This window comes from Anastrepha obliqua, chromosome 2, assembly GCF_027943255.1.
Source record: "Anastrepha obliqua isolate idAnaObli1 chromosome 2, idAnaObli1_1.0, whole genome shotgun sequence".
Lineage (NCBI taxonomy): Eukaryota > Metazoa > Arthropoda > Insecta > Diptera > Tephritidae > Anastrepha > Anastrepha obliqua.
In genome coordinates, this window is record NC_072893.1 from 67,209,559 (window position 1) to 67,225,253 (window position 15,695).

Below are 15,695 nucleotides of genomic sequence, written 5' to 3' on the forward strand. Positions count from 1 at the left end.
TATACCAAGTTTCTCGGTCCGTTGGATCAAATCCTTTTTAAAAATATAGAGATACATGGTTTTGTCCTTTATCCCTTCAATAATCACCAAGTCTCCTTTACATTTTTAATTATTTTCATTACATTTTTAATTATTTTGAAAAGGGCAAACATAGATTTCAAATCAATCTCACGTAAAAACTTTCAATTAATTTTATATATTTACTTTGTTTCTATATTACATTGTGAAGCTCTCTGGTGAGACATTTTAAAGCAAGCAAACTTAAAAAAAATCATGGCTATATAGAGGTTATATAAACGAAATTGGGAGACAAATGCTTAGTTTGGCAAAAACAGCTGTAGCCACAACACTGGCCTGAACCCTGAACATTTAATAACAATAAAAATAAATAAAATTATTTGAAAAACGTTATTACATGTAATTCACAGATGGTTGACGTTTTATAAGCAAGTTTATTGTATGTATGTAGATATTTATAAATAATGCGACATTTGTATGTTTCAACTTATGAATGAATCATTCAAATATGATTGTGGTCCCGTGCACACACACGCCTTATTCCTTATGTTATTTATTTATGTATATATGTATATATAAAAAGAGCAAATCACCAAAGCTATGGAAATTGTACTCAATTAGGTTTCTGTTTATAAATAACACCGGTCAATTCCCCATCTTTTTTTATGACACAACGCCTATAAAGGAAAGATCATAGGAATAATTATTTAACATATACCTATTTTGTGGCATTTTTTTAATTTCTTAACATACTTGTTCCCACTATACAAGTAAATTGTTGGCGGATTCAGATTTGGTTCCAGTTTGCACGCTTGTTCTGAGATAGCCATACCAATTCCAGACATGTTGGGATTTATTCTCCCTTTTGCTGATAACGAGAAAGAAGAATAGATGACGCCATAAAAACTTTGTCTATTAAAAGTGAATGCCTACCTCCTAAACAGAGCCCTTGGCGATTCGCCAGCAACACACCCACTGTTTCCGGCTGCGAAGCGCTGTGGAAACACATATAAAGCACAAATCAAATAATTATTGTAATCATAAATCGTCCATACTCACAATTCGTTAAGCACTTTTTCCAATTGCTGTTCCATTATCTATTAATTTGGTAAAATTCTATAACTATCGCCTGAGGTAATCGTAAACAAGTTGCAAGTCGCCAGTCAGCTGGTTTTATTTTGTTTTTAGCGAATGAAATCAGGTAACAAAATAAGTAATCGATAAACATGAAAATTATCGCAACTAATCGAACTGAAATGTAGTAAAACATATAGAAATAAATTCTTAGTTCCATAAACAAAACTCAATGATTTGGAAGAACATGGATTTACAATTGCAATAATTACTATTTCTTTACCTGATAACTTAAAATCTCCCATCTTCACTTCATGTTTCTTGTTTATGGCTGTGGTTTTGTTTCTGCTTAACTGATAGGCAGTTGGATTTATGTGCAGTTAAAGGCTGTTGCGCCAGTAGTATTCCCGAACACTATAAAAGTGTTTTATGTTAGGACAACAACAAAAAGTAGGAAAACACGGATTTAATTGTAATAAAATGGTAGTTAAATAGAATAATATCATTGTGTGCAGAAACTAAAGGTGTTCCGAAAACCGTCACTTTATTTTCGCGATCATGACAACCGTCTGACGTCATGAACAGTAATAATACAAAACAAATAAATGAAAGAATCAAAAGGAAGATAAATTATTCAGTGAAAGGCTTGTGATTTGTGGGATTTAAACTAAACAAACTAATGAAAACAAAATGCCGCGTGTTAAATTGTGAAAGCAAAAATGAATATAAAGTCTCCAAATGCAGAGGGAGAGAGGTGTTAGATGAGTGGGTGTGATGGGCATGTGAAAGGTGGTTAGTGTCGTACGGGGTGCCTTCACATGCCGGGGTCAATTCATCTTATGCTGACATTAGGCAAATGAAAACAAGCAAATCAGCTGTTTAACCGATACCACCTTTAAGGGGTTTTACACAGTTCGAATTTTCAAAAAATCGATGTGTTTTTATTTTATTTTCTTAATGTGCATATATTTAAAAATACACAGAGAAAATTTAATAGCGTTCCGGTGAATATTGTCGAAGTCACACGCAAATTTGAAAAAAAAGATTTAGCATATGTAAAGTACTTTTCAACTTTAAACACGCTTTTCTCAAAATGGTGTTTTCAAAGTCGATGACCAACATTACTCGAAAACGGCTAAACCGATTAGTCTCAAATTTTAACATGAGCTTCTTAAATATATTTTTTAGTAATTAATCGAAGATTTTTTCCTACCGATAATTTTTTTTTTTTATTAACAATTTAAGGCCGAAATTTTGGTAAAAAAAACAATTTTTTTTTTGAGAAACTGACATCTTGTCAAAAAAAATTATTTTGATTGTTCCCTCGATTAATAATACATTTAACATTACTTTTATGAAATCTGTTTGGTTTTCTAATTTCAGAGGATCCATTTCAGAGATATAGTGGTCACCGCAAAACGTCTTTTTTGAGAGATCCTCTCCCGGAGATCAGCTGTAGCTCCTTGTCAAATAAACATTTTTACTGATACTAAGTCTCAAAATACAGTTAAAAGATAACATAACATGTGTACACATTTTTAGATCAATAAACTTAAAAGTTTTCTCAGAAAAAATTCTGCAAAATTCGCTTTCTTTCGGCCTTCTAACTGTATATAACCCTCAATGCATTCACCGTGCGTCTATTTCACCATTCTTGGAATAACACAAGGCTTTTCGTCATTTCATTTTATGCTGGCATCCTAATCTACACGGCGAAAGAAAAAAAAAAAACAAAAGCTTCATCGAAATGGAACTAAATCAACGAGGCCAACTATCAAGGCGAATCTATTAAAGGTGGTACCGGTACATGATTCAATTATAGATTAGAATTAGAAGATATAATTGAATCATGGTACCGGTAAATCAACTGATTTGTTTTTTTTTTTCTTTCGCCGTGTCGATGTGGCTGTCAGCACAGATTGAAACAAGGCGACTTCATTTTTTCTTTTCTAAATACTTTTACGGGGGAATGCACATGTGGGGGTTTTATTCACCCACACTTTTTCAATACTTTGAATCATGCTTTGCCATAACAATCAAACGTACGAAGCATTGTTGTTGCTCTAGTGCCACCACCTTTAATGAATACGCCTTGCCAACTATTCAATTCATTATTTGTCGAACTATAATTTTTTCATTCTCCCGAGTTTATATGAATATCTGATAGAAACAAAAAAAAAAAACATTTTTCTAATCCAGATTACATATATTTATTTATTTACGGTTTTATACGCAATATAAATCATTACAAACAATGCATATATTATATAATACATTGCATTTGGGCAACAAAAATTTCTTATATTTTTTATTAAATTTTACAATTCTGATTTATATAAAACTATTTCGTAAATAATTGTGGAATTTCTATGCTGCTGATTACAAACTATTAACAAGAAAAAATACCAAGCCCGTATACATGTTCAGTTTCACTTTTCCATGAGCCAATACAGCTCAATTGTTTCTGAATCTTTATATATGAACCAGTAAGCATAAACAGTATACATAATTAAAATGGTAAGTATTTATATGGTATGATAATTATTCATGTAAGTAATTTGCAAAAGTACGTTTCACGCGGCTTACATATTTTTCATATTTTTCATGTTAAATGTTGGTGATTTTTAGTACAACAAATACGTTTAGCAATGCTACAATTTTTAAACAATTTCATATTTTTCAACAAATAGCATAGCTTCAGTTGAATATTTTACTGAACTATCATCATCGATAAGAAATACATCCGTGGCATTTAGAGCAGCGTAAGGAGTTTTTGATACGAAGTACACCTAGAAGCAAATTATGCGTTGTTACAAATACTTATATCCTCTTGAAAATATGAATGTACAAACCTGTAGTGGAAAGAAATCACCAGGAATTGATGAATTGCAGCTAAACTCCATTGAACCAGATTTGTTATTAGCATCAATAATGGGTATATTCCACTGAAGCACGTGCTTTCGCGCATCATAGTTGTACGTCCCGTCATATTCCGCAACAGACGGTTGAACATTCATACTGTTGATAGATATTTAAAATTTAAATTTGAGTCAATAAATAAACTTAATAGCAGAATATGAAAATTAATAAATAAGATGTGTAATATACTTACGGCAGTGGTATGGTGATGGACACATCCTGCAATTCCAAATGTTGTGCCTCTAATTCGTATTCGATGTTTACATCACATCCACCTTCACCGTTTTCAGATGGCCAGCAGTTAACTGTGTGATTAAGAGTTATATTATTGGAGGCAACCTATGAATAGACATGTTACTTACTTGTCAAAGGTATGGCCGCTTCATCCTGAGTTATGAAACGCCACTTCAGAACACCCACATCGGTGTTTAATGGGAATGGTTTAGCAGGATTTTTCAATCCTATTATTGAGCGCGTCTTAAATAACTCCTTGTCAACATTGGGATGTGTTTGCAATTGTATGCCATGGGTGTCATTGTTGCGCAATTGTACCTTAATGCGTCCAAAATTTTCATCAGAAATGCGTAACGTTAATAAGCCGGAGAGTTCAAATTGTTGCAAGCCGCCATCACGACCAAGACGCACAGTGAGCTTATCTTCCATCTTGAGGTGTATACTGCCAAAACAGAAATAGAATAGATTCATATGTTCATTGATTTGTTCAAAATTCTCCTCCTTATTCGTAATTACCTTTCAGTGGGTACGTCTGAAGAGATTTTAGTCTTGGCCACGGCCACACTGTTTTGGTTGTTAATTGGTGCCAAACTGGAAATCTTCTCACCCTCACTCTTCAGTTGATCAACAAAACTGTCCACGTCTTTAGTTTTTCCACCTAATTTCAGAGCATTTCGTGCAATGGGTTTCCTAGGGTAGAAATATTTTATTGCAAATTGATTGAATTGAAAAATTTCGAGCTTACTGAGTTTTTTGAACTGATGGTTTCAAATCAGATTCAATAGACGGTGCGCTGTTTATTGAACTAGAACTGATTCCGAAAGCATCCATGTTACCGCTGCCACTGCCATGCCCTCCACGAGCTATTAGTGAGGCGCTACCACCGCGTTTAGCTGCCTCCAGGCGCTGTCGCTGCAACTCCTTCGCTTTTTCACGCATTTTTTGATGGGCTTCACGCTCTTGGGTCTGCCGAACTGCTTGATAAACTTTCTCCTCATGCGAATCCATTTCAATGAATGTTTTGATTTGTTTTAAATTAACACTCTCGCGATAGCCAAGAGCAACGATTTCATCGAAAGCGAAAATCAAGTTGAAAGCATTTTCAAGAATTTCTTTCTCATCTAAACTATGGCAGTACTCTGGGATCTTTATAAGAAGTGAAATGTTTAAAAACAAAAAAAAAAACATTTATAATCTAATAGGCGTTTAGACTCTTACCACTTTGGAAAATAAGCGTAGTGTTTCCAAATCTTCCAATATATTACTTGCTTTTGTTGTAATTAGCAACATATAAAGTTTTTCCATTGGCTGATAAACGTACCGCACAGATTCCGTTTCCACATAAGTATGTTGCTTTCCGGAAGTCATCAGCTTGGGAAAAGCGGCAAGCAATCCCTCAATACGCGCTTTAGTCATCTCGACAAATTGCCGTGATATAATCACTGTTAATTAGAAATTGGAAATAGTAGTCATTACATTTATATGTAAGCTTTTATTCCTTCCACATACCTTTGCCATTCTTCGTACACACAGCCGCAGCAATCAAGACCTGCACAAAAGTCAATCGGGGTATTTTGTAAGATATAATGTAAATCGTATTTAATTTCACTTCTTTTTTGCACTTACCATCTTAGTGAATATTTGTATTCGATTTAAGAGCGTTTTAATGGAAGAGCAAATAATATTAACACAATTTTTAGCATCTATTCGTCGAAATTTAGTTTTGCTGTAGCTGACGTGTTAGATTAATGTACAAAGAAAATGTCAAATTTCTGTGATGGATGCGATAAGAACGGCAAAACTATCAATATGCAATCGATATATTGCTACTTTTGGGATAACTTCTACCAAATTCGTTTCTTCTGTTATTATTATTTTTTATTTAAAAATATGACCATTTTTACGCTATTTCACATCCCTCATTTACTATATCTTATTTTGATTAACCAACGTGATGAATCTTTTACAACATTTTTGAAACTATCGATGTTATTGCAAATAGCTGTGTAAGGCTATGTTCACATTTTCGTCATTCACCTTGTCAGCTTCCTTCTGTTCTATCGGATGTTTTTTAAGCACCATGAGAACTATCGATATTGATAACTATGGTTTGAAAATTGAGAATGGCAAACTGTGTTGAAATTTCAATTCAGTAAAGTTTGCCATGAATCGTTGAACGATAGAAAAAGGCTACCAAATTATGGAAATTTACTTTAAAGTTATTCAATGTGAAAGCCACCATACGTCTAGATTTGTAAAAAACAGATCCAAATTGATATTATCAAGAAATAAATGCCATGAAATTATCTTCCAGATTGTAATAAAAAAAGGTAATGTATCCGATGTGTAAAAAATTATTATTATTTTTTTAACTTTGAGTTTAAAAACAAAGTTTTACTTTTACCAATATTAAATTTCCAGCAGCATAGGAAGGAATATTGTTCTCAGTAATAGAAGGTTTAAGACTCCTTCTTCCTTCCCTTCTCCTTTCTCCTCTCCCCTATATAGCATCACAACGCACGAATTTTTGAATATTTGTCCAAGTGTACCCTAAGCTAGGGCTGCCATTTAACCTAACCCTTACCTAACAGAAGGTTTAAAGGGCCCAAGAAGTGACCATTTTTTCTTAGGTACTACATCTACCCCTATTTAGATCAATAGGGATCTTTTATGACTCGTACGCTTTCGCTTTTAAAATACGTTCACATGTAAGTAGATGATCTACTTTTTCGCGCTTAACTCAAAATCCGTAATTGAAAAGCGCGATTTTCCATACAAAACTTCTCTCACAAAATATGAGATTATAAAATAATCCTAGATAATAACAATACTTATTGACATACAACCCTGTGTTTTCTGTGTTATCAATAATTATTATTACGAATGTAAGGAGAAACATTAAAATAAAAATTAAATGAAATGACAGCCCTGTAAAGATAATTCTAATAAAATTTATGTTAAATATTATTAAATAGGGACTCATTTTCAAGAATAAAAATGTGTGTCCATATACGTTTTGTGCCCTTATTATTTACTATAAAATGTCGAATAAATATCGAATTTCGAATGCGTATTTCTGCCATAATTTTTTGTAACCTAAGTAAACGTCGCAAATGGATTTCCTCCAACTGTTTATTATTAGCAGCCAATTGCGCAATTAAATTACGTATTCCTACTCCTTGTACTCTCTTCATATCATTAGTAATAATTAAAGAAACCAAAAACACCGAAATATTCCACCAAAATAATTTCTATGAAGAAAAACCTCTCAAAGCAATATAGACAGCTGATTGTAGAGTTTGGTGATAATGTACACGGGTAGATTAATATGGTGGATTTATAGGTGATTAATGCACATGTGAACGTATTATTAAATAGTTGTCCACGGAGTTTGACAATTCTATTCATCGCGAAGTACTGGAACAGTGCTTAAATTGCTATGATGGACCAGTAGCGAAACGTACCCTCTGAATTTCCTTCCTCAATGCAACACTGTTCAATTCTTCTGACAGTTTGATTTTAATTTGGCGCAAGAATTGGTAAAAAAAACCATTTCAAGTAGAAATATTTTTTCTTCCAAGATTTTTGGGTGTATAGGAATTCTTTAGCACCCATGAGTTTTGACGACACTATCAATGCATATTTCGTCACCACAGATACTGTGGAAGACCGCAGCTCAACAAAATGCAAGGATTTGGAAACGGCATTTAAATGCCTGCAAAACCATATAGCTGAAGAAAATATACGGCAGATAAATGCTAGTGAGGGTTACCCGCTCATAGCCTCGAGGCAACTAACAAAAAAAGATGTATTCGTGTTCGATCAGTTTGAAGGTGATTTTTTTAAACAACTCCAGCTAACAAAGTCGCTCATAATAGGCCCACGATGCCTTATAACCTGTTTGCAAAACTCTCTACCTGTACCTCTTGGCACAAGTCCAATCTATACAACAGCAATGCGCGACTTGCAAATATGTGCAACTGGTATTGCGTTAGACCAAAAAGAACGACTACGTACGTATATACAATGGATGGGTGGTTATTACTTCCAGAATCTTAGTCGGCCGGTTACACATCTTATATCTAACACAATAAAGTCGACAAAATACGAGCATGCGACGATGAACGGCATACCGGTGATGCACGTCGATTGGGTACAACGGGTTTGGGAGCGCAGCTGTATTGAAGATGTGTCAGCAACAGATGAAGAATTCGATAAGTATAAGCTACCTATCTTCTTTGGCACGAACATAACATGTACAGGATTGGAAACGGAAAAGAAAAATGAGGTGGCTAAACTTTTTTAAAATCCCTAGCACTAAATAAATAATATTACATTTCCAGATAATGCGTTTAGTGAATGAGAACGGTGGCACATACCACTGTGCATTTCGTTCAGCGCTGGTCGATATAGTCATTACTGAGAGGGGAAATACAAATTCCGACAAATATAAGGCAGCTGTGCGTTACAAGAAAGATATTCTTTGTCCCGAATGGATATTTGATAGCGCAGAAAAAGGCTTCGCGCTGCCTACAAAGGGCTATCAAGTTAAATCTTTGAAGGTATCTACTCCAATTAAAGGAGATCGCAGTATTGCAGATTTCACGCAGTTGTCGGATACATCACGTATAAGCGTTATGGCTAGTTCCGCGCGTGTCGGATCTATGACTGTTAATGACACAATTTGTAGTGGTTTAAATGAAACAGCAAAACAAAATGATGGGACATTTGTAGCGCCAACTACCCGTTTAACTGGATCAAAAGATTTGCAAAGGGAAGTACACCGCAAGCAGGGAGCAGCAGTTCACTACCGTTTGGTGTATGAAGAGATATGTCCCAAGCAAGCGAAAAAAGCTGGTAATTTTCTTGATGGATGCTGCATTTATTTAAGTGGCTTCCGTTTAGAAGAGAGGGAAAAGTTAAATAGAATACTTAATGTTGGGGGTGCAACGCGTTATGATGTCGTGAATGAGAAAATTACACATATTATTGTTGGCCAACTAGATGATGGGGAGTTACGCGCTTGGCAACGTGATGGCATATTGACAAGTAAGAATTGATCATATTGTATATTTTACTAAACGCAATATTTTTAAGTGTTTTCTAAATTGCCTCAACTAACTTATTTTAATTTTTCAAGCTGTAAATATTGTTCGACTTGATTGGCTACTTCAAAGCATTAAGCTGAAGCAACCGGCCAGCGAAGTCGTTTATCGGATGTCACTTCCAACGACCCGTGAGCCAGACGCGCCTTCACCCTCCAGCAAAAAAACTTTACGCTCTATGAATAAAAGTTTCAAACAACCAGATAAGCCGAAAAAGAAGCTCTTTGAACCGGAAGAGAAATCTGCCGAAACAGCGGAGACACCCTCAGCTGCAACCGATTTACCCTTAGAAGAAGAAGAGCAACATCTCATTGCACAGTATTCACAAGAAAATGAGCCAGCAGTTGCAGTACCAAATCCCATTGTGGCCATTAAACCAAACAATGTTGCAATGGATTCAACATTAACTGCACCCATGGCTTCGTCAACTTTAAAGGCGGTAGTGAATATCGTTCCCCCGCCTGCATCTACTACATTAACTCAGAATGAGAATTCGGCAAAGATCAACAGTGAAATTGATTTTGATAATTTGGACTTCTTCGATGGCAAGTCTCTGTACATCGATCGCGCTCATTTCCCTGAAGAATTCTACTCCCAAATGCTAAGCGAATGCGAAGCAGCGCATGGCGACATAGTACCGCCCACTTTCGTAGATATGGTTGACTATGCAATTGTGTCGTTTGAGCGCACGTTAAATGCACGCGAGTTGCCGGTCAAGGCACGCCACATTGTAACGGATCTGTATGTGGTATGTGGAAACTATTGGTTTTAATAAATCTTTACTAATTTACATTTGGTTTTCAAGGAAAACTGCATGAAACAAAATAAATTGGTGCCCATAGAATATTTCCATCGTCACGTGCCGCACACGGCTAACTCGCAACCCCTAGAAGGCATGACTATTGTTATTTCCATATATACTGCTTTGGAATATGATTTTATTGATTCTGTGGCGCAATTGCTGGGTGCCACTGTCAACCGCGTACTGGCCAAAAAAGAACGCCCACTTCTAATTTGCCCACGCGCAGAAGGTTCTAAATATGAGGGGGCCATTAAGTGGGGTTATCCCGTAGTGACATCTGCATGGCTGGTGCAATGCGCTGTAGAAGGAAAAAAACTACCATTTCAGCACTACCTAGTGGGCAACAGTCCATCCGATTTCCCTGTGTCACCAACTTTGCGTGAAAAAAATTTGCCCAATCCAACAGTGTGCACACCTGCAACTTCTGCCATTGAACCTATGGATACCCAAGAAAATGCAGAAAATGATGTAAGAAAATTAATTTCAACGTATTAATGCACACATTTACTTTCCTTTTTTGTTACAACTTTTGTAGCTCACTAAAGGAGTGACTGCAGCAAAAGATTTCACTCCTCTTCGCAATAAACGTGTCACCGAATTGGCAGGGTCCTTTTCTCGACCATCTGTGCCCAATATAACAAGTAACACTCCAACTACGCCTGACTCTCCTCATACCCCTACAAACACGTACGGTCGTTCTTCCTGTAATTTTGAATATTTAGAGGGTGTTGTGGCTGAACTGGATAACGAAGATGCGCGTGCTTGTCTTCGTGAACTAATCGAAGAGATGCGCAACAATCAGACGCCCGAGTTGGAACGAATCCGCCGACAGGCATGCACTCCAATCAATCGCAAGTTGCCCACACCGAAAGGAATTCCAGATTTTTGCACTACACCCGAATTTCAAAAACGAATAGCTGATGCATTTGAACGACGCTGGCGCTTGCCAACAAAAAAACTAAAGGTTGACACACCTATAGAAGAGTTGCGACACCGTGTCGTGGTATCCACATGTGCGGCTCTAGGCGTCCCATTTAGTGATACCGAAGATACGCCTATGACCAGTGCCCAAGCAGCTATGAAAGCTTTGGCTGCAACAGCAGAAATGTCGGCATTGGCGGCACTAACGTCAAATACGTATATAAGTCCCAAACGTAAATCTCCTAACGCCTCAAACAATGAGTCGCGCTATCAACAAGCGGGCGTAGTGCCACGCGCAATCTTTGCCACAAGTTTAAATAACAGTCTGAGCACAAGCGCACAACGTTCAGCGCGTGTTTCAGAAGGCGATGCTTTTGTGCCGAGTACTCAAACGCCTACCAGAAGCGGTAGCTTGGGTGCTGCCGAGTCTCGAATGGTGCAGCACGCAAGCTTTGGCAAATCGACGTTAGATTTTGACAAAATTAGTTTCGAAAACACTGAAACGGACACTGTGGCATCCCATAGCAAAAACACGCATAATCAAAGTGGTATCCGCTCAGCATCGGCCCTGGCCACATCATCACCAGAACTGCAGAAAATCACTGAGTATCTCAAAAATTGTGAATCTCGCAGGCAGAGCCTAAAAGAATCGAGGTGCACAGCTGGTGTGGGAAATGCAACTGGTAGCGGCATCCCTGAGAGTGCAGACAATATGGTCGATAATATAGAAACAGGTGGGCCGGCGTATGGTGCAGGAGAGACGGAAACCCAACATTACGTGCAACCCTTTGAATCGGAACAATTTGGCGTTTGCACTGAAAACATGGTTGGTTGGCGCGACCCTGTGGAGTTCGGCAGGGAAAGGCGCTCGAAGGCATCACCAAGCATGCAGTACAAGGGCACACCACGCTTCAGCATTTCATGTGTAGACGAGGACATACGTAACGATGTTATCAACAAAATTCATAAACTCGGCGGAACTGTGAGTTTCATTAGATACAAAATTTAGCATTTTATTGTATTTCTACCCCTCGCTACAGGTATCTGAGAATCTTGTCAACTTTGACCCTGATTGTACACATTTTATTTGCGAACGGCCAAATCGCGGCGAGAAGATGCTCGGTTGCGTCTCATCAGGTAAATGGGTGCTCAGCCTCAAATATATAGAAGAGTGTTACGCAAAGGATGTTTTTGTTGATGAGGAACTATATGAATGGGGCAACAGCAAAGCATTAAATTTGCCACAGTTGACACCAGATGAGCAGCTTTTGTCCTTGGCGGTGCATCGTTGGCGCAAGAAGCTCAATGGTGCCACATCTGCTGATGGGAAGAAGTTGGGAGCCTTTAGCGGATTTCGTATTATACTTCATATTGCTGAACGTAATTCAGAGGCGGTGAAGAACGTTTTGCGTGCCGGTCATGCCGAGGTGTTGGCGGTGCAGTCGCCATTCAGTGCGTGCAGTGCTGCGAGAAATGTGACGCATTGTTTCGTGGATGTGAAAAAAGCACCACTGACACGCGCCGATTATGAATACTTGCGTACGCTTGGTGTACAAATCTACTCACAAATGTACATTAACGCTTATCTAATGTATGGCGAGGATGTAGATGCCGCCAAGTATGAAATCCAAATTCAATAGTTTGAGTTGAAAAATCGAAGGAAGTGAGACACAATTCAATATTTGGTAAATACGTAAAATGTGTCTGTCGTATCTTATTCGATTAAGGTGTACAATTTTTATTTTTGATGAAAATCAATATATAATGAATTACTTAACTACACAAAAGACGTTTTTTAATAGAATAATGAAAGAAAAACAATATATTTTTTTTTTGTTTTGTTTGGAGAGAAGTCACACCACATCTGCAAATCAATTTCTCGTCGATTGCCGACTGATTGATTAATTTAATTAAGTTATTGAAATTAACCCTATGTCGATGGTCGTTCGTGTCCGGCCCGTTTTTTTATGAAACTACTACGCGGTGCATGTTTCATACCATTTGTTTATGACAAAATATTATTAAAATTAAAAAATTGAAAAAGTCTCTACGGATATGTTTAGTTAAAGCTTAGAAGATACCTTATGAATTTTTTCTAATTTTCAGTTGGCGTTATATAGTAGAAATAAGCGCTGACCCATCGACATGGGATTAGGGTTAATGCCATTATTTGTTTGATTAATTATATTAAAGCTTCTGTATGGCCCACAATCATTTGTAGATTTTCGAGACCAACTGAAAATTATTATACAAGGGCGGAAGAGTGAGTTGCACTGATCTGATGTATAGTTTGTCGGCTAATAGCACCAGGTCATGACTTTTATGGCATGTGCACGAAATAAAATGGCTACCTCTGGAAACAACTAAAGAATAATATATAAATATTTATATATATAAGATCCTCTAGTGGGAGCATCGGGCGTCAAAGCACAAGAACTTTAAAATTTGTTTGCGGAAATTTTTGAGCTCCTTTCATTTTCCTTTTTTCCCGCTGTACCAGTACAAAGTATTAGGTAGGTGGGTGAAATGTTTGAAGTACCACTCTGGCACTCCCAAATCACCACTAAAGCGCCGTTTCGATACCATTATGAGACCTCCAACAGGCAGATATCTACAGCCAGCTAGATCTGTAGATGTAATGGAGAAGATTGATGAGATTTAGGTTAGAGCATTGCCCCAGACTGCCGAAGAAAGGAGAATATGAAAATATGCGCTTTGCTGAGAAATAAGTTGTGCAATGGCCCTTTAACAACTGTCAGGGGCAGGGCCGTGGAGAGCATATCCGGGCCCCGGGGGAAAATCGCAATGCGGGCCCTTTCCAATTATGTCTAATCAATTCAATTCGAATTACTCTCGAGTCCGGACCCCTCTAAGAACTCCGGGCCCGGGGTAAAAAGTCCCCGATGACCGGTAGGAGGCATCTGAAACCAATTCAGTCTCCTTCCTGGCAAGCACATCACCAATTTCATTTTCCCTATGTCCCTATGTCCTGGATCCCAGATCAGAGAAATGTTACCTGCGTACCCAAGAGATTTGAACTCCTCTTTACAGGAGTTTACTAGTTTAGATCTGCACAATCGCGTCGTCGAAGTATTGGTTGCGGCTTGATTATCGGGAAAAAATATTAATATCTACCTCTTTACCACGTTCCCTAAGCATTTTGCATGCCTGCAGGATCGCAAAAACACAGAGTCAGTTGTAATAAAAAAAAACTAAACATTTTTATACTGGCTAATTTCAATCAAAAACTTTATAATTTTATGTTTAACTATCCTTACACTAAAGCTTAGAAAATACCTTACAATACACTACGATTTTAGTGGTAAGGAAGATTACCCTCTTGCGTTATTTATAAACGAAATTGACAATATTTAAGAAATATTCCAATAACTATGTATGCTACAGATTTTTTATATGCCATTTCAAAGCGTACAAGAGAAAATTGTTATGGTCGCGACTCTGCAGCTCAGTTGTGGTAAGTCTGCATATCTAGTTTTCCATCAGCATTTCATGATATTTTTAGGACCTCAAAGTTTCATTTTGAGGATGCGAAAAATTCGACATTTAAAATGAAAAATAAAGTGTTAAGACGCGGAAACAGCACCCATTTCCTACGCAAGTACAAGGCAACTGTTGCTTTGAATAAATTTATTAATGTGCATACTCCTAATTTTTTAGAATTCGCCAATGGAGAACATTGAAAAAAGAATTATAGTGAACTAATGTCTAACATCTCCACTAAAAGTTAAAAATGGTAAATTGTATTTAAAATGTATGAGAAAGCACAAAATATTTTGAAAAAGGGTGAGTTTACTTACTATTTGGGCATAGCTACAAAACGGAATAATCAAGGCGTTGTTTACTTATTTGTTGTGTATCGATAGTGGCATGATTGCAAACTAGTGTTTTGATTGTCAAACCTTCAGCGAAAATGTAAATAAGCAAATGATAACAAAGAAGTGGGATACTTCGACATTCAAACCAAGAGAAAAAAACCAAATCAGTCGATGTAGCAAACTCACCTTGTTTCAATTTGAAATAAGCACTTTATTCGAGGCACAAAGAAAAGTGGCAGTATTGCAACCCTGTTACAAAAGCTGAAACTTTGCTGTGGTTAGGCACTTATTTTGCATGGACAGGTGAAGGTGAATATTTAAATAAAAATACCGGAGTTTTCTATAAATATTTTTCTTGATAATTTCGATATTGACGGTAATTTACTATTGTAAATTACAAAAAAAAAAAGAAACAAGAATGAAGCAATCGTACAAGCAACGGGGACCTTCCTTACTTCCCCTACTTTGGCACATCTGCTTTCAGAATATTGTATGCCTTCATCAATTCGGCGTGTGAATATATCACACAAGGTATCACCACCTCTTCACATGCCCCTTTAAACTCTCTCGTCTAACTCCCCTCTCCCTTTGGCACTAACCCTTCGTTTCCTGTGTCTACCGTTAGCTGCGGCGCTTTTCACTATAATGGAAACAGTGGAAGTCGTATCCAAAAGAGGGTGCAAAAAAGTTAAAATTAAAATGGTTTCGAACAGTCAATGCGTCCTCAAAGCCTTGAATAGCTTTACGTTCAATTCAGAAGTCTTTATAGAGTGTAACAATGCATTC

The 15,695-nt window shown here is 37.0% G+C and overlaps 3 protein-coding genes across 3 annotated transcripts; 1 reads left to right on the forward strand and 2 right to left on the reverse strand.

The window, feature by feature from the left end:
- Positions 1-410: 410 nt before the first annotated feature.
- LOC129238618 (uncharacterized) lies at positions 411-1,188 on the reverse strand. The gene is made up of 4 exons (XM_054873699.1): positions 1,078-1,188; positions 952-1,013; positions 772-886; positions 411-695 (listed from the first exon to the last, which is right to left on the reverse strand). The coding sequence occupies exons 1-4, from the start codon at positions 1,110-1,112 to the stop codon at positions 632-634; spliced, it is 276 nt and encodes a 91-aa protein (XP_054729674.1). The 5' UTR covers positions 1,113-1,188; the 3' UTR covers positions 411-631.
- Positions 1,189-3,332: 2,144 nt separating this feature from the next.
- On the reverse strand, positions 3,333-6,118 carry LOC129238735 (coatomer subunit delta). The gene is made up of 9 exons (XM_054873884.1): positions 5,872-6,118; positions 5,755-5,794; positions 5,464-5,687; positions 4,991-5,391; positions 4,762-4,935; positions 4,374-4,687; positions 4,205-4,316; positions 3,945-4,110; positions 3,333-3,881 (listed from the first exon to the last, which is right to left on the reverse strand). Exons 1-9 carry the CDS (start codon positions 5,872-5,874, stop codon positions 3,753-3,755), a joined length of 1,563 nt encoding a protein of 520 aa, XP_054729859.1. The 5' UTR covers positions 5,875-6,118; the 3' UTR covers positions 3,333-3,752.
- Positions 6,119-7,745: 1,627 nt separating this feature from the next.
- On the forward strand, positions 7,746-12,875 carry LOC129237960 (DNA topoisomerase 2-binding protein 1). The gene is made up of 6 exons (XM_054872962.1): positions 7,746-8,533; positions 8,589-9,294; positions 9,386-10,098; positions 10,156-10,620; positions 10,688-12,055; positions 12,114-12,875. Exons 1-6 carry the CDS (start codon positions 7,859-7,861, stop codon positions 12,711-12,713), a joined length of 4,527 nt encoding a protein of 1,508 aa, XP_054728937.1. The 5' UTR covers positions 7,746-7,858; the 3' UTR covers positions 12,714-12,875.
- Positions 12,876-15,695: the final 2,820 nt, after the last annotated feature.